General features: G+C 47.1%; 1 protein-coding gene across 2 annotated transcripts in view; it reads left to right on the plus strand.

Annotated features, from left to right (window-relative positions):
- The window catches only part of LRP1 (LDL receptor related protein 1), a 1,300,039-nt gene that overhangs the window by 749,239 nt on the left and 531,964 nt on the right, over positions 1-18,836 (plus strand). For both annotated transcript variants that reach the window (XM_069653565.1, XM_069653566.1), the window contains exons 35-38: positions 8,083-8,214; positions 9,274-9,408; positions 16,919-17,048; positions 17,998-18,124. In XM_069653565.1, the coding sequence (XP_069509666.1) occupies positions 8,083-8,214; positions 9,274-9,408; positions 16,919-17,048; positions 17,998-18,124 (524 nt within the window). The remainder of the gene's footprint in view (positions 1-8,082; positions 8,215-9,273; positions 9,409-16,918; positions 17,049-17,997; positions 18,125-18,836) is intronic.

Here is an 18,836-nt window from a genome sequence, read left to right on the forward strand (position 1 = left end):
TGAATGCGTCAGTAGGTCCATGGCGGCGAGCACCGTGATACGCAGGTTTGCGTGGTTGCGGAAGTCGGGGTTTGCTCCTGATGTGCAGTCCCGGCTCCTCAACATGCCCTTTGATGGTGAACACCTTTTTGGCAGCAAGGCTGACGAGAGCCTTGAGAGGTTGCAGACCTCGAAAGCTGCAGCGAAGTCGTTGGGCGTTGCAGTTCGCCAACCTCCGCCTTTTCGTCCTAGGGGACAGCAGTGGAGGGGTGGTTCCTTTCGCTATTACTCATCTTTCAGTAAAGCGAGAGGAGCTGGCAGTCAAAGAGGCCAACGCAGGGGTACCAGAGGTGGACGACAGGGTACCCGTGGTGCCAAGGCCGCTCGGGCAGTTGCCTCTTTGCCCTCAGGTAACGCCGCAGCCGCTCCCGTTCAGTCGTGAGGCCATGTCCCATGGTTCGCCGGTTGGGGGAAGGCTGGCACAGCTTCTTGTAGAGTGGCAAGCCATTACTTCAGATGTGTGGGTTCTGGAGATCATAACCCACGGCTGCTGTCTTCCTTTTCGGCACAGGCCTCGCGACAATCCGCCGGGGAACCTCTCTTTGCAGAGTCCGGATCCGCTCCTTGCGCAGGAAATTCAAGCCCTGCTGGAGAAAGGCGCCATAGAACTGGTGCCTGTAGCGGAGAGGAACAAGGGATGGTATTCACCTTATTTTTTGGTTTCGAAGAAAGACGGGGGATTGAGACCCATCATGGACTTGCGCGATTTGAACAAACTCCTCAGGAAGGACAAGTTCAAGATGGTTACTCTCTCTCAAGTCCTCCAGGCCCTTCAGCTTCAGGACTGGTTGGTGTCACTCGACCTCAAGGATGCTTACTTCCATGTGCCGATCCAGCCCAAGCACAAGAAGTACCTGAGGTTCGCGGTTGGCGACTCGCACTTTCAGTTTCGGGTCCTGCCGTTCGGATTGACCTCCGCCCCGAGGGTTTTCACCAAGCTCATGGTGGTGGTGGCAGCGCATCTCAGGCAAGGGGGGATTCACGTCTACCCCTACCTGGACGATTGGTTGATCAGGGGGAGCTCTCCCGAGCAAGTCCTGGATCATCTATCGATCGCCTGTCGCTCCCTTCACAGGCTGGGCTTCTCCCTCAATTTAAAGAAGTCCCATTTGACGCCAACGCAGCGGCTCCAGTACATCGGAGCAGTGCTCGACACTTCCCTGGGGCAGTGTTTTCCTCCCCAGGTGAGGGCTCTTCACATTCAGCAGATGGTGCACAAGTTTCAGCATGCCCAGACGCTCCCAGCGTTCGAGTTCTTGAGGTTGCTCGGCCTCATGGCATCCTGCATTCTTCTGGTGCCAGAGGCTCGCCTGCGGATGAGATCTTTGCAGTGGGCACTCAAGACGCAATGGTCGCAGTCCTCCGGCAGGATGTCGGACTCGATTCAGGTGCCGTCCTCGGTCGCCCGGGACCTTCTGTGGTGGGCCGTCGAAGGCAACTTGATGAAGGGGGCTCCATTTTGGCTTCCCTGGCCGGAGGTGACGATCGTGACGGATGCATCCCTCACGGGATGGGGAGCTCATGCCAACGGGCTGACAGTCAGCGGTCGTTGGTCTCCGTCGGAGTCCAGACTCCATATCAATCTGTTGGAGCTGAGGGCCGTCAGGCTAGCCCTGAAGGCTTTTCTGCCGTCTGTGCGAGGGAAGAATGTCCTGATCCTGACGGACAACACAGTGGCCATGCACTACCTCAACAAAAAGGGGGGGGGGGGCAGGGTCACTTCCTCTGTGCAGAGAGGCGATGCAGCTCGAGTTCTGGGCCATCCAGCAGGAAGTTTCGATCTCGGCAGTTCATCTGGCCGGTGCCGAAAACGTGACGGCGGACGCTCTGAGCAGGCAGAGCGCGATCTCTCACGAGTGGGAGTTGGCTCAGGAGATTCTCCTGGAGATCTTCGCCCTTTGGGGGACCCCTCAAGTGGATCTCTTCGCCTCCAGTGTCAACCGGAAGTGCGAAAGGTTTTGCTTGCGGGAATTTCCTCCGAAAGGAGCCTTGGGAGACGCGTTCGTGGTGGAGTGGTCATTCCCGCTGCTGTACGCGTTTCCTCCAGTCCCCGTCATCCCGCAAGTGCTGCGGAGGTTACGGAAGTTCGGTTCCCGGATGATCCTCATTGCCCCGGCGTGGGCTCGGAGGACGTGTTACCCGGACCTTCTCGACTTATCCATCTGCCCTCCACGTCGTCTTCCCTACCGAGACGATCTGCTCTCACGGGAGGGGGGTCAGGTTCTCCATCCAGAGGTCAGATCCCTCAACCTTCACGCTTGGTTTCTGAAAGGTTGAGGTATAAGGATTGGGACCTCCCTGAGGGCGTGATGGAGGTGTTGCTTTCGGCCCGAAGGCCGGCAACAAAGTCTCTGTACCGTTGCCGTTGGCGTAAGTTCTGCGACTGGTGCAGAGTTCAGAATGTGGATCCTTTTGCATGTGACATCCCCATGGTTCTGTCCTTTTTACTTTCTTTGGCCCACAGGGGCTTGCAAGTGGGTACCGTTAAGGGTTACCTGGCGGCGCTGTCCATCTTTAAGCGCTCGTCTGAAGAGTGTTCTTACTTTAAAATCCCTTTGATTTCACAGTTCCTGAAAGGGCTCACTAATGTGTTCCCTCCGTCACCTTTCCTGGTGCCCGGTTGGGATTTAAACCTGGTTCTTAAGTTTCTTATGGGTGCTCCGTTTGAGCCTTTACATTCTTGCCCTTTGAGGCTGTTGACTCTGAAAACTGTGTTTTTAGTTGCGGTTACTTCCGCTCGCAGAGTGAGTGAGTTACAGGCACTTTCAGTTAAGCCTCCCTTCACTGTATTTCACAAGGACAGGGTTGTCCTTAGAGTTCGTCCTTCTTTTCTTCCGAAGGTAGTGACGGAATTTCATTTGGCCCAGAAGGTTGTTCTTCCGGCATTCTATCCTCCTCCGCATCCTGGTAAGGAAGAGGAGAGGCTCCATAGGCTTGATCCTAGGAGAGCTTTAAGCTTTTATGTTTCACGCATGTCCCGGGTCAGAGTGGATGATCAACTCTTTATTGGTTACGCTGGTAAGCGTTTGGGGCAAGCTGTGACGAAACAGACTTTGTCTCGCTGGATTATTTTGGCCATCTCGGAGTGCTACCGTTTGGCGGGTAAGGACCCACCGGCTGGCTTGCGGGCCCATTCTACCAGGGGTATGGCTGCGTCTACTGCCCTGCAGAGGGGTGTTCCTATTCGCAACATCTGTGATGCAGCCACCTGGGCTTCAGTACATACATTTGTACGTCACTATTCCCTTGATTCCATCCGAGCACAGGATCTGGCCTTTGGCAAGGCGGTCCTTTGCTCTGCTATTTGATTGGCTATTCTACATTTTGATTCTAAATTCTTTCCCTCCTCCTTGCTTTGGTACTGCTTTGGGAGTCTGTCATAGATATGGAATACGTCGGAGGACCCAATCCCCTCGAAGAACAAGTTACTTTCTTACCTGGTAACGTTCTTTCGATGGGATGGTCCGACGACGTATTCCATATCGCTCCCGCCCGGCCTTCCACGCTGCAGAATTTCTTTTGCGATTGCAGCTTACATTCCGCAAGGCTTTGTGTCTGACTGGCAGTTGACTTATGTCACACGTTCTGGGGGAAAAAACTACAACTGAGGCTATGGGCGTCGTGCGTCCTACTTATCACATCGGATGACGTCGGACGTCGGAGGAGGTCCTCGACGACGGCGCATCGACGCAGGACGCAGACGCCGAAAAAGTTTCCGAAGCAGCACAGCTGTGGTGATTACATGTCATAGATATGGAATACGTCGTCGGACCATCCCATCGAAAGAACGTTACCAGGTAAGAAAGTAACTTGTTCTTCTCATTGAATGGCTGGTGGCAGTGGTTTTGTTTGAACTACCATGGTGTGCCTTTACCGCGGGCTGCATTCGCAGCTACAGTAAAGTATACACGGGAGCCATCTTTGTCAAAATGGCGCCTGGTCTTCTTTTTTCACCATTTTTTTGTGTAAAGGTCCTTCTTGAGATTTACTCTGTGTGCCAAACCAGGTTTGGTCTCTTTGTTAATTTTGCCTTTGGCAGGATTCACGAGTGAAACACGCCTTTAGCTCCTGAGTGTCTGGGGTAGGCAGGAAGTGAAGGAGGTGCCCGAAACTCCATGTGCTTAGTCTCCTTGGAAACCCAAATGCACTCTGTGGTGATTGGCTGGCTGACTGTCCGGCAAGGACAGCTACCCTGCTGGGTGATTGACAGCTAGGCTGGAATGAATGGGAGAGAACTGAATAAAAGGCAAGTCCTTTGGCTTGGAAGGCAGTCGACCACTGGACGAAGGAACCGAAGAACTTGAAGACACCTGCTGAAACTCCTGGACCGTTGGCTTGCCGGGTGAAGCCCTGCTGCAGTGCCGAAATGCCAAGTTTGCATTGACAGAGCAGCCCCTGCAAGGACAACTTCTCCCCTTGAGTTGTGGGACCATTCAACTCCAAAGTAAGCCACGTGGACGTCAATCTCGGAGCTGATTGAATTTCCAGAGTTGCTGCTGGAAACCTTATAGCCAGGCAGAGGAACACCAGATTGTGTGGTTTGCTTTTAAGCTGGCCTAGAGCTTTTGGAAGGTCCTCCCGACTCCCAAGAAGCAGGACTGACCAAGCTTGAGCCCCCTCAACAGGGTGGGGGACCCCAGAAGCAAGGAAAGTCCATCTCGACAGCCAGGAACCGTGGTAGACGAGAGGAGCTGAAACACTGAACAGCCGCTGAAAGTGAAGTCTGCCGGTTGCGAGTTTTGAACATCCCACTGCATTGCAGGAGTCCCCCGACGTCCTCCCTGTTGTCCCCCTTGTCCCCATGACTGAGGCCCAGCAACAGTGAGATCTGCAGAGCTGCACAGGAACAGAAGTCATCAGCTGCATCCTTTCTTAATTTCTAAGATACTGTAAAACAAGTCTGAGAACTTGCCTCTTACTGTAGAGTTGCGTGAAACTTGTACAACTCACAAGCCTAATCAGCTTGTGGCCCTTCATTTGATTCTTCTTTTCATCAAATACTCCTAAGAACTTGTGCACAGAATTTTCCATTTACTTACCAGAAGTGCAGAATCCTATACAGGATTTTTGCCCATTGACTTTGGCTTAGTCTATTGAATTGTATGACTCTTCTTGGAGAATCAAAAAGTATTTGCCTGCTTAAGAATATTTGTGATCTCTTGTTTTCTAATAACCTTTGCCTTTTACCAATTCCTAAAAGTATTCTAAATGCCAACAGTAAGATATTAATGTACCCAGCACCCTAGTTATTGAAGTCACATATGGGTGTAGGCTGTCTGTGGGCCATCCCAACAGGGTCTTTACTGAATTAGAAACTAAGAGTGTACACTATTGAAGTGTATTTGCGTGTTACTATTATATTGCTCCCTTCCAAAGAAGGCTTTCTAACTGACTGATAAATTAATAATGGTTTATGCAAGAAACCTGGAGTCTAAGAGCTTATTTGAATACCTGTAACTGTGAATCTTTGTGTAACCCCACTACAGCTCACTTTTACCCCTCTCGAGATAAGCCTGGCTGCTCAATATACAGCTCACTTTTACCCCTCTCGAGATAAGCCTGGCTGCTCAATACGCTACCAAAACTGTAGTACAAGCTTATACCAAAGGTTGGGTTGCCTATACCTGTATTCAGTTGTGTGTAGTGGTCCCAGGGGGTACTGCATACAAACTTTGCCCAACAGTGTGTGCTGGACCTACAAAGAGAAAAGGTAAGTAAAGTCAATTTCACTTCACTGTTCTTGGGAACGGTAGTTTAAATCTTATGAGAAATCTAAAGGATTTCTCACTGACACTGCACTGACGCTGCTGTGTCACCATACAAAAAGTTGATGCCTATGGAGTTTGCCAGACTCCAAAAATAGAGGAAACATATCATCCAAATCAGGTCAAAATACATGAGAAGGTGAGAAAAAAGGCTCTCTCTCGCTGAAGGGTGGAAATTAAAAAGTCCTAAAGAGCTGGGGGGTCGCTAAGGTTGCCTCTGGGTATGAAGCGCATTATAAATAACCTATCATCTCTGTGGACCATAAGTGCATAATACTTGTGAATGTATATATGTATTTAGATTGATAGTGTTGTGTGGTATGTCTAGCTACTAATAGTCATTTTCTATAGTGTGTTTGGCCATAATAACTATTTTTATACATCCTGTCTAAGTGTTATCTGGGCTTCCCATTATGTGACCTCATTGTGGACCCTTTACACGCTCACCACCTCTAAATAACTTAACCTAGACCGCCTATCACTGCTACCTAAACTGCTTTGGCTACAGCTTCCCAGAGTTGTTCCTGTCATAATATAGGTTGGCCTTCTATACATCTGGCCACCAGTATAGAAAATCAATCTTAACACTGCTCAGCATAACTACTGTGAATTTCAGAGTTTCTTTCCTGCAGCGTTGAAGTGCCTTTGCTGTTGGTAAGTACTACGCTATGTTCTGGTGGCTCTCTTGTGGGTGAAATGTTTTTCCCTCAGCAAGAGTTTCATTGTGGTTTTAGAAAGGAAAAGCATGGTGTAAGGCAGGCATTTAAAGTGGTACTCTCCAACTGTAACCTGACACATAAGGCGCAGGTGGGCAGAAACTGGGGCTCTCCCAACTACCTCACCAGGACTCTGGGGCCGGGCATGCTCTAGCGAAACATCGTCTTAGGGCTCTTGACACAGGTTGAGAGGGGGTCCTTAACCCACCTCCACCCCATCCCACCTGGACAGGGTCAGATCTTTGAGCTTGTTGCAGCGTGCACACCTATATTTACTCTAAACCTTTTCTCATTATCTTTTTTTTAAACTGAAAGATTGCTTTCAAAATAAGTGTTTAATTCCGTGTTGGCTGAGGCTAACACTTCTGCAGGGGAACTTTAAGACTTTCCAACCCCTGTTCCGTTACCTTTGCATTGAACTCTTTTGGATTTACTTGCCTGGTTATGGAAGCCCTGCTGAAGCTTAATCGCCAGCCTTATAAGGAAGGGCGTACAATCAGTTGTAACCACTTTTTAATCCCATTTTATTTGTCACAATTTTCCTTTGCCATTGTTGAATTGCTTATTACTGTATTAACTGCCAAGTGTTATGTAGTCTCCCGTTGAATTACCTACTGCATAGACTTATATGTATAGAAGAGTATATGTTGTGAACTGTCCTCCAGGTTTACTTGCATGTTTGTTTGGGCCTAATTATATATTTTCTTGCTTCTGTGTGAAACTATTACTAAACTGCCTCTAGGTGGTAACTGTACCTACATAGCAAACCCCTGATTTTGTAATTGGGCCTTAATGCTCTGCCTGCGCTACCTTAAGGGAGTTTGGCAAGACCACGTGTTAAAAGCCCTTGCTGATCACCTAGCTTGGCATCCCTGAGCCGTCACACAATGCTGGTTCTAATGATCCCTCCTGACAGCTATACATTGCCTGCTCGTATTCTAGTGCCTTGTGTTACTCCGTTTACTGTTTTACTAATTGCACCAACTATACAAGGGCCCAATTAGACGTACTAGAGTCTATTCTTGCCTTAAAAATAGTTTGTCATGTTGACCAAATCCTAAAGTGGACTGGTTACTTGTCCGTGCCAGTGATAATTCCATTACCCTTGATCAAAAACAAATGCCTGGCCATCTTTTCCTGGTCCACCCACTTAACGTGGTCTCCAGACGCTGGGGTTCTCCTCTTCAAACGAGATTGGCATCTGTCCTGAAAACACGTGATCTGGAAGTCAATGGATTCGCAATGCAATCCCAATGGCTCCTCGTAAAGCGTCAATCAAAAACATGTATTTTTTATTGTACTGCTGTGTAATTTATTGGTTAAGATACTAATAAAAAGATGTTTAAAACACATTCATTTTTGAAAGTGTCAGGGAGTAACTGCAATTGACCAACAAGTCCACTCTAATACCTCCACCCACTTTTTTGTGTGCTACACAAAACGTTGTGCTCGGAACACAGAAAACACAATTCAATTCATGGCCCCTCTCCTCCTGCATAGCCCCTCTTCTGACTCCATTACTAAACCCTTTAGCTTTACTATGGTCTTTTATTTTTCCACAGGTGTGGGCTCCTTCCTGCTCTATTCTGTCCACGAGGGAATCCGTGGCATCCCACTCGACCCTGCAGACAAGTCTGATGCCTTGGTTCCTATATCTGGGACTTCTCTGGCTGTCGGGATTGATTTCCATGCAGGTAGGGGGGCTGTTCTACATTTCTCTGCTCTCCAGTTATTTTGTAAGTCTTGCATACTACTTCCATGAATCCACAGGGTGCTGCCACCCCTCAGACTTCCAAGCAAGATTTGGAACGGTGCAACGGTTTAGCAGCATCTCCGGTTGATGTGTAACCCTCAGTTTTCCATCCGTCCATTAGTATTCTCATGTTACTTTGGGTAAGAGCTGTGTAGACATTTAAAATCCCCTTTTTATGTGTAATGAGAGTTTGAAAAGTGGAGTTTATTTCCTTTTTATGGGCTATCTGCTTGTGTCACACACTCTTCTTAAAACCAACACACTAATGGTTTAAACAGCAGACGACGAATTTCATTACTATTGTTTCTTTGGTTGACCATGAAGACCAAGGCAGTGCACTATACTGAAGCGCTGGCCATGGCACCACAAGGTCCCGAGTTGAAAGTGTTCTCTGGCCCACTATGTCTTTATGTTATACATAATTGTTATAGTTAGGCAAGATTTTCCCACAGTTAGATTGTGAGTGGACAAAAGTCCTTTCTGAGTATTTGTATCATACTTCCCAAAGTAAGTTACGTATGTTGTTGATTAGAAACTCATCCAGGTCCGTGATAATACGGTTTCATTTGGGAACTTGAGTTGGAGCAATCAATGGGCAGGTAAAGTATTAAACCACTAGGACAAGCACCCTTGTAAACCACTAAAACAATGTGTGCCATTGAAGGCATGTACAGCGTAAAGACCCAGAATTGAGTAGCAACGGAGTTTGCACTCCCTTTCCGTGTATCTGAGGAGGTTTATGCACACTTGCAGCAAGTGAGAAGCTAGAATTCCTATGGAAATGCTCACTCTCTAGTGTGTTCAATCCAGCACCTATTGTGATCACCAAATTCACACTGTCATTGATTAAAATAGATTTGGTGGCTTCCAGTCTCTACTGCTTTCAACCTGGCGACACCTTTAACCAGTACTGAATTCTCACAAGTGCCAGTGGTTGGCTGAGGTGGTTGTTGTAGTTTTGCAAATGTTTTTCTTACCATTTATTTTTCGCCACCCTCAGCCAATGACACGATCTACTGGGTTGATATGGGACTCAGCACAATCAGCCGGGCCAAACGCGACCAGACCTGGCGGGAGGACGTTGTGACGAATGGCATTGGCCGTGTAGAAGGCATTGCAGTGGATTGGATAGCAGGTGAGCGACACTTTTCCTCATGATTCCATTGGGCTGTGTGCAATTTTCCCCATAACATATACCGAATGAAACCTACAATAATTGCTAAACTGGAAAATCTGCATCTCGGAGCACAGCATGCATGAGGTGGTCTGGAGTATTATGTTTTCACTTTGCTTTCCAGTCTCTGACCCAAGACACCACGATAGTGACGCTGTTAGCAAGCATTTCCTGAGCCCTGTGCTTGGGGAATGGTCCCTTTATCGAATCCCACTCTTGTATTGCCATGGGAGAAGTCAGGTTGCTCTTGAATTGATAAAGAACAGCACAGTCCTGCATTTCTTCTTTCACTGGCAAAAATCAAAAGGGCACTGTTGGTTGAATGTTATTTATAGCCAAAGGTGCACGCCTAAAAAACCCAAATGGAACCCCACCAATGATTGGTCTTATGTACTTACTTTAAATCACTCTGGGTTTTGTTCAGGAAAAGTCATCCAGGCTCCAGGGTCTTCTCATGGGAAGCATAGGGATCGGGTAAGACTGACACGCTAGACTAGGTTATGGATAGCCTTTAGCATCAATCCCTCTGTCCTGGTTCCCTCCAGATTATAATCTTTGTCTCAACCACCTCCTTCTGTCTCCCTTACAATAGTTGTATAGAGCTCCAGTCAGCTTAGACTGTTCAGATAATTTCAGACCACTCTCCTCTTTTTAGTCGGCTGATTCTGGACAGACCATCCTCATTTTGAAAAGAGATTCCCCTTTTACCATTGTTAGTCTACTTTTAAACCCCTAATCACACTCCAAAATATCTAAATTATGAGATGCCAGCTTATTGATATATGATTCGGATATATATTGTCCTCCCTCTTAAGGCCTAGCCCACTTTCTCCGATTGATCCCATTTCATTACTAGGCTCCATTTCTGGGCCTTATGGCTCCACCGATTTGGAATGACATGTCTGAACAATTCAAATATGAACTTAAAATCTTCAGCATGATACTTTTCTCCAATTTATGAAGAAGCATCACAAACTATACATTTCTGAATTTGGTTGAGCAATCAGTCTCATTTCAGCATGTGGTTGCAGGTGCAAATGGCAGATATTTGCAATTTCTACAAAAAGGATAAAAATTAGAATCATAAGATTTTACAGACAAGTATCTGGTTCCATTAGCTACACGTTACCTGTCTGTTTGAACTGTAAATTATTCTGGGGAGCTGCAATCACATTTTAGCTAATAACTCTTGTTCCCAAAGTCGACTTTTGCGGGAAGTTATATTATCAAATATGGCATGTCAAGGTTTTCAGGAATATTTGAAACACTTTTTTTAAATTTTTTTTAGTAACACGATTCTCAAGTTAATTCACAAAACATGATTCTCCATATAAACCTATGGCGTCCTATTAAGTACACACATATTATTAGTTCAACCAAACAGCACATTTCCCTTCACATGGCCTGTATGTAGGCCTGGTCTCTGGCTTTTGTTCACCCAAGTCTGCAATAAACCACTTAACATGTTTGCTCCCAGGGTTGATGACCATTTGTGTTATCTTCCTTGAGCAGTGGGGATAATTCTGCCCCCGGACTCATGTGACATTCTGTTTGAACATGTCAATTGTCATCGGCTCAGGGCTTCACCACAAAACGGAACTTTATTTTGCCATTTTATTTTTTAGCAGCATCATTGTCTATTCATTCTAGTCATTCACCCCAATAAAACCTCTTCCCAGGCTCAAGCTCTGACTTCAAAGAGTTGACCAAATGTCTGGTAGATGTGTTAACGGGAAGGTGAGCAGTTGTTGATCTTTGAATCTGATGTGGGGGAAGGCTTCTTTGGTTCATACACAGGTTTTCGGTGCTCTGATAAACCAAAATTAGTACTTTTAAAATTATTTTTTATTTCCATTACATGATGCCTACTTCAATGTCTTGTATCACACAAGATGCATTTTACTCCTGCGTCTTCATTCTCAGTTTATTTTTTCTGTAGCCACCAGTTTCCTTAATGTGTGCCTTTGAATTTGCTCCTGCAGGGGAGTTTCATCTGTAATCTAGTCATTTCCCTCCAAGCTCCAAGATGCACGCAGTTCTCCCTGGCATCTCTACTGTAGCATAACTGCGCTTGCTGGTATCGGGCCCATGAAGTTGGAAATAGGCCTTGGGCTTTTTCAGCCTAGTCATTCGCATACACGCCACACTTAATTTTGACTTTCCGGAAATCAGCCCTTTTATGGTTGGCAGTTGAAAGTTAAATGCTGGTATTGTGATCTGGCTGCCAACCATGCCCTTTTGGTCTTAACTTATACATAGCCACAGTTCTTTTGTATCTGCTGCTTAAAATACCCCACAACATCTGCGCCACCAGAATTTACCAGTCTACCTTTATTTGGATGATTGGCTATTATGCAGCGGCAACCACTGCACATGGAAAAACAGCAGAGCATCTGTGGCTCATTTCCCTGTGTCTCCGGTGGCATTCTGTGCCAGGAATCCATTGTTTTGGTGGCTGGCGCATGCCATTTTGAAAGTCAGCCCTCCTGCACTGTGTGCTGCCAGACGCGGGGGCAACCTCAGTAATCCGGAACAGATCATGCAATATGCTGCGGCACTAACAAGTTACTGGGCATACCATCTGCTAGTGATTTTGCTGGGAACACCACTGTAATCTTTCATCGCTAGGCACCCTGTTGCTGTGCAGCTTAAGCGGCATCATCCTGACTGTGATGTGAGCCTGGGGCTGGTAACCATTGAGCGGAGTACGAGGTGGCCTGGCCTGGAGGGAGCGGCCCGTTCGGAGGAGCTTGCTGGGCCCCTGGAATCTCTTGCGCACCAGACCCGACTACGTGAGCTGCTGGAGACCGGAGGTACTCTAACTCCCACAACGCCTCGAAGCACAGCAGTGGCAAGTGGCTGCCAGGCTTGTGTTTCATGCTGGGCGTGCTGAATGCTGCTGACGGGGACTCTGCCCTGGAGGACACTGGCGCGATTTCCTGCTCAGTGAGGCTGCAGGTAACCCTGGAGTCTGGGTACTGCAGGGAAGTAGCTGGGACCATGTCCTTCCTTCGGGCGCATGTGAACTACATATCCCAAGAGGCAGTTCACTTATTCCTTGGCAAAGACAACAGTGCATGCTCTATGGTGCTCTGGTGGGCTGGCTCATTCATAGGATCGGGCTGAAGGTGCAGGATTGAGTAACATGCCCCAGTGCCTTGTGTTGCTTTTGGAGAGGAGGATGATGGTGGTGGCGGCGCTCTAAGATGGGGTTCTATTAAGGAAACCTGCCGTGCCACTGGCAGTCTGGGGACACTACTGTTTGCACATGGTGCATCCACCACCATTTTGTGCTGTTTCTAGTGATTTTGGCTAAAATTGAATTGAGTTGAGCTACCACTTGCATTTCTGGGCATTTCCAAGGTGCTCGTTGATCTGTCTGCTTGGCCGCCTGGTGGTGTTCTACTGTTGCATATTGCTTAACCCTCTCCCCTGATATCCTCTGGCTCCTCCACATGCTCCTCCTCCTCGTCTCTCACCCCATGGCTTTCTGTCTCCCCTATCTTTTCAAACTGCATCTCCCTCTCATACACTTCCTCTCTCATGAAGTTTGGTAAGAAGAAACTAAAGGCATTCCTGATTTCCAACCCTGGTCTGCCCATTGCGGACACCTACATCTCCATCTCCTCTAAACAGACTATCACTGACATTCTCTTTGCCGTTCCTTCTTCCAACTGATGGATCTGCCATATGGTCTCTGTCCTCTCCCCTTTCTCCGCCTCTCCCATTTCTGGCAGCACAAGATGGGAAGTGCCCTTGGTGCACTTCACATCTTCCAAATAATGTCTTTCATAATGGCATGATCATGGCTCAGGGCTCACAGCCCAACCTCCTCCTTCTTGACAGGCATCTTCCTTCTCACTTTTAACTTCCACCCCTCCTTCTCTCATCCCCCTGCCCTCCTCCCTCCCTTACCCCCCAAGTGGTGGCTCCCCACCCCTGTCCCCCTTGCAAATCTTTTAAAGGGGGCAACCAACTGCACTTAGCCACGCTAGATTCTCACTCTATCAAACACTCCTCTGACATCTGTCACCCCCTTGAAGACCTTGACATTGATGTCCTTGCTCTTGCTGAGACATGGTTCAAGGCCAGCTCAGTCACTGCTTTTGACACTTCTCCCTGAATACTACAAGATCCTGTCCATTCCCAAGCCCTCATGGGCTGGTGGTAGAGTGGCTCTGATCTTCCCAGAGTGGGTCCTCCATCATCCCCACCCAAACCTACTCATCCTTTGAAAGTCTAGTCTGCAGGCTGTCTCTATCGCCTACTTTCTCGCTTTCTCTTGCTACCATTTACAGACCCCCGGACCATCCTCCATCTTCCTTTCAGAATGGGCCGACCTGTCCTCCTCTCTTCTTGCCTCCTCCCCCAAACATATCTACCTTGGGGACTTAAACAACCATCTCAACTCTCTCGCTGGGGTCACTGTTCTCTTCTGCAACCTTTGTGGCACTTTCCCTCTCTATCTTTCCTTCTGGCCCAACCCACTCGGCCGGCCACACCCTTGATGCTCTCATCTCAACAGACTTCTCCTCTCTCTAACCCTTCTCCCGGTCTTACTGTTCTCTCCTCACCTTGACCTTCCCTGTCCCCTGATGCTTCCACCAGCACTGCCAGTCTCCTTCTCCATCATTCGACCGATAAAGCACCACCACACTCTCTCAGAGGATTCTATTTTATTGCCACTGCACTTCAACATCTACATGTCCCCTCTGGCCTACCTGAGGGCCACTTTGTCACTTAATTTCCAATGTTATGCACATGAAACACAGCTCTCCTTCAAGATGCCATCTTCTACCTCCTCCTCATACCTGACTGCAATTCAGGCATGGTGCTCTGCCAATGATCTCTGCCTTAATGCCAGTAAGACAGAGATTCCACTCACCGGGATGCCTGCTCCTTGTTTTCCCCAACCCTCCTCTCTCTGCCAGAACCCTTGGGTCCCATCCTCTCATCCTCCTATAAGGCAAAAAACCTTGGGATCATCTTTGACTTTCTCTCCACACCCATGTCTGGAGACATTGAGCTCCTGGGGGAAGGTGAGGAAACCCTCACCCCTCACCCCTTACCCCCCCGGAAGCTCAATGTCTCCAGAGCCCTGGTTCTCTCTAGGTTTGACTACTGCAACAGCCGCTTCCTCAATCTGCCTCTTTTTTCCCTTCACCCCCGCTAACTAATCCAGAATAGGACAGAATACTTATCCTTGGCCTCAAGCCCAGGGACCACATCTCTCCTACCCTTAAAGCTCTACACTGGCCCTCGGTAACCGCTATGAACAAATTCAAGACCCTCTTCATCATCCACAAGGCCGTCTGGGGCCTGGGACCTCTTTACATCCAGCTTTCCCTCCTTAAATACCTCCCGACCAGAGTCCTTTGGTTTTCAGGCTCCCACTCTCTGCAGGTCAAACGTTTCTCTAAGCAGAGAGTGGGAGGTAGATCCATTTCTGTGGCTGACTCCTCCCTCTGGAATGTCTTTCCTTCCCCCACTGGCTTGAGCTGGATCTTGTAAAGTTCCGGAAGCTTCTGAAGACTTTCCTTTTCTCCACTTTCTTGCCAACTCTCCCTCTAAGTCTGGGGTCCGGTGCCTTCAGAGTCATACAGAGGCCAGATCATCCCCCACCAGTCCCCCTGCATCCTTTGCCAGCACTTGCCCTAGGCCTCCCTTTCCCAGACTAGCCCAACTTGTCCACTCTGCCCACTGCACTCATCCTCCCTTTTCCTCTTTTTTCCCCTTGCACTTGCCTTCTTGGCCCCCCAGCACTTCCCCGCCCGCTTCCCTGCCCCTCCCCCACTCCTGCCCTTCTCCCTCTATCCACTCACCCCTTGCACTTACCACCCTCTCAGGCACTTGCACGGTAGGATTGTCACAACGCCAGTATAAGTCTTTTGTTGTTGTTCCCTTGTTCCCCTCCCCCATCTTGTCTTGTGGCACCTGGAAACACTTGTGTATAGGCGCCATACAAATGTCCAATAAATAAATAAAGGGGTAATGCATCAATATGATACGATAAAACCATGCAGCCTATAGGTCTTCTACACCATTAAGAAAGCTTTCCCATTTAATCAGGCACCTCAACATTTAGCTTTTTCCCTTTAGTTTCATGGATCACTGTCTTCTTTTAGATGGCTGAGGGGCCCTCTCCTTTTTGCCCCTCTACCATTGCAAACATTCTTATCTTGTTTAAGATGTATGGTATTGGGCCCATCCTCGGGTATACAGGCTCGGGGGTCCCTCTCGGGAATATCATTTTTGCTCTGAAGTGATTCTATCACCCTAGATTGGTTTTGGGAGATAGTTGGTGGCAGCTATACTTCAGTTTTTGCTTCACTAAGGGTGCAAGCCATTTTATCGCATTGGTAGTTCCATGTGAGCTTTAGGCTACCATTAGGGCATGGCACATTAAAAAAAAATGTTGCTCTATTTTGTAGATAAGGGCTCACTTTGTTCAGGGCAACCAAATGGTTGTATTCTAAAACATCTGGAATATCAAAAACTGCAGGTCCTTGCTCTAGGAGCTATAAAACTGTGCAGTGTGCAGTTGTAATATTCAGGGACTCATTTCTGTTCATGTTGGTTTCTGAACACCGTGTATGTTTTTGTCTGACATTCTATTCACTTCCATCTCTGGTATCCCATTGCCTAAGAGACTTCCTTTTGAAACACGGCAGTTTGGCTGAACATTTTTGTGCGATTCGAGACATGTGTATATAGATTTAGGGTAATAACGTTGTGGGAGGTGGGGGATGAGGTTGTCTGGGTATGAAGAGGGTGTGGGGGAACCCTACCCAATGGCAATACAATATTGTAGAACTGTACAGAATAACTATGTTACTGCCAGCCTTTCTCCCTCCCTGGCTGCTCTGCGACAGCTACCATTAAAGAGTGTGGTATTTTCTTTTGAAGGGAAACCTCTGGTCTCGCTTTGGTTGGATATTTCTCTAGAAGACCCACATCTCCTTAACCGCTATCTTTTAGTACTTTGTTGAAAAGCTTCGTCACTTGGACTGTGTTGACAAAGTCAGAGGTTATGCTGTAGCACAGCCTTTCAGAAACCATTGGATGGGGGCGGGGGGAGTCCTTGACACACATTTAGTTTTGATGATGATGTGAGCCTTTTCTATTTGTAATTTGATGCCATCCAGCATGGGTTGAAGTAGCATCCCAGTTAGCCTCCAAATGAACGGAACTCAGTCACTGTCTAAACTAGTTTGTATAAATCATTAACACAGTGTAGTATTCTTACTTTATTTGTCCTATAGCTACCCACAGACGTGTCTGGTTGCCAGGTGATGTCTCATTAAGCGAGTGCCCTAGAAGTTACTGAATGGTCACATTCTCAGCCAGTGAAAGTTCTCGATGTTGACTTAAATTATTGTAATGGATTAGATGGGGGTAGAACAATTCGCAGGCATAAGTATTTTGCTCATGTGTGTCCCCGCCTCATGTCCTTTGTGTGACTGTTCTTTAGGAAACATCTACTGGACGGACCAGGGATTTGACGTGATAGAGGTGGCTCGCCTGAATGGCTCCTTCCGTTATGTGGTGATTTCACAGGGTCTGGACAAGCCTCGTGCCATCACTGTGCACCCAGCAAAGGGGTAAGTAGCCTGCCCACCCACTCCTGCAGCACTGCTATAGGCTCCCAGCACTCAAATCTTGCTTATGTAGAACAGATTATTGACTTAACCCTAGAGTTCACACATTTTTTCCTCATGCACCATTTTTTCCCCTCTGGTTTACATTCTTTATTGCTTGCTACACAACTCCTTCTCCCCCCCCCTTCCCCCTTGTATTTCCTTCCCCCATATACTTCCTCTTAATAATTCCCTCACCTTTATGCCTTCTCATAAATTCCATCCCATGTTATGCTCCTTACTTTACAATATTCTGTTTTTGTTTACTTTGCCTCGCCTGCCCCCCTTTTTCTTTTTGAGCACTTTAGCAGGTATTCCTGTGACACTTCTCACTATATCCCTTACCTATGGAGCCATTTGTTTCCTCAGACCGCATTTTCGTATGTGCCTCTCCTATCCTTCACTCACGCCCTCTCCATTTACCAGTGCAGGCTTTTGCCACTCCCTCTTTCCCTTTTGGCAGTTAAGCTTTTTTCATGATCCTTAACATTTACTTTGCATCAGTTAATTAATTCTTGTTTTCCCCATTTCCCTTTTCCGCTATATAATTTGTATTTTGTCTGTAGCGTCCTTGCTTTCCCCAGTGTATCGCTGGTCTTGTACTGTGTACACTAATTTGATTTCCACATTTCAGTCCTATTCCTTTACCTCTGTCCTGCTTTTCTTTTTTCTGACCCTTTATTTTTAATTCTCGCTCTTCTCTGCATGCACCTTATATTTTTCCATGAATTGTTTTTCCTCTCTCCCTATGTCTTTCACTCCTCTGATTGATGTCTCCACACTGTTCTTTCACTTCCCTCTCTTTTCTCAGTTCTCTGATTTGTCCACTGCTCTTGAGTTAACTTTTTTTCCCCCTGCTCTGTCTTCTCACTCTGGCCACCGTTTTCTCTGACTCTCCTCTTCATTTTGGCAGGTACCTCTTTTGGACAGAATGGGGTCAGTACCCACGCATTGAGCGCTCTCGCCTTGATGGCACAGATAGAGCTGTGTTGGTGAATGTCAGCATTAGTTGGCCAAATGGAATCTCAATAGATTATGAGGTATGTACATGGGTAACTGCTGCAAACATGGGTTGGTTGTAACTGGGGCACTTAATTATCTATCCTAATGCATAACTATGTATATGGAACAATTATGTCTTCAACAGAATTGAGCCAAGTTTCAAAATGAAAGAAATCTGCTCAGATCTTACTTTGTACCCACCAGGTCCATCCTGAATTTCTCCAGATTTCTGCTTAGTTTCCTTCTCCATAAAAAAAAACCTGTAATTTGGGATGATTCAGTAAAGTCTCTTTTATCAAACCCTTTAACGGAGTTGGAAGCAATCTGCAGTATTGATTAGCATAGGAAGATTAGGCAATTCCCTTACCACAAGGTTCAAAATGCAAGGCATAAACATTTCATTTATTCTTAAAGATGTTTCTTTTTTAACAGACCTTATGTTCATTTGTTTCCTCTAGTCTCTCTTCATAAATTGTAAATGCAGAAGCAGGACTGGCGCATAGCTCAGTAGCGTCGAGAGCTTAGAGGGACGTCCTACCCTCAGTCCAAGATCTGAACGCAGGGCGATGCTAACAGACCTGTAGTTCAGTGTCACATTTGTGCTCAACTATTCTTAGTTGGTGACTAGCCAGCAGCTCAAATTGGGAGAGAACAATACTGTAGCATTACCATGAAGATTGATTGTTTTCCTTTAAATTTAGAATACATGGTCTACAAGTACTTTCCATTTTTATCTCTGGAATACTCTGG

The sequence above is a fragment of the Ambystoma mexicanum genome, chromosome 3q (assembly GCF_040938575.1).
Source record: "Ambystoma mexicanum isolate Mex_15411 chromosome 3q, UKY_AmexF1_1, whole genome shotgun sequence".
In the NCBI taxonomy this organism is placed as follows: domain Eukaryota; kingdom Metazoa; phylum Chordata; class Amphibia; order Caudata; family Ambystomatidae; genus Ambystoma; species Ambystoma mexicanum.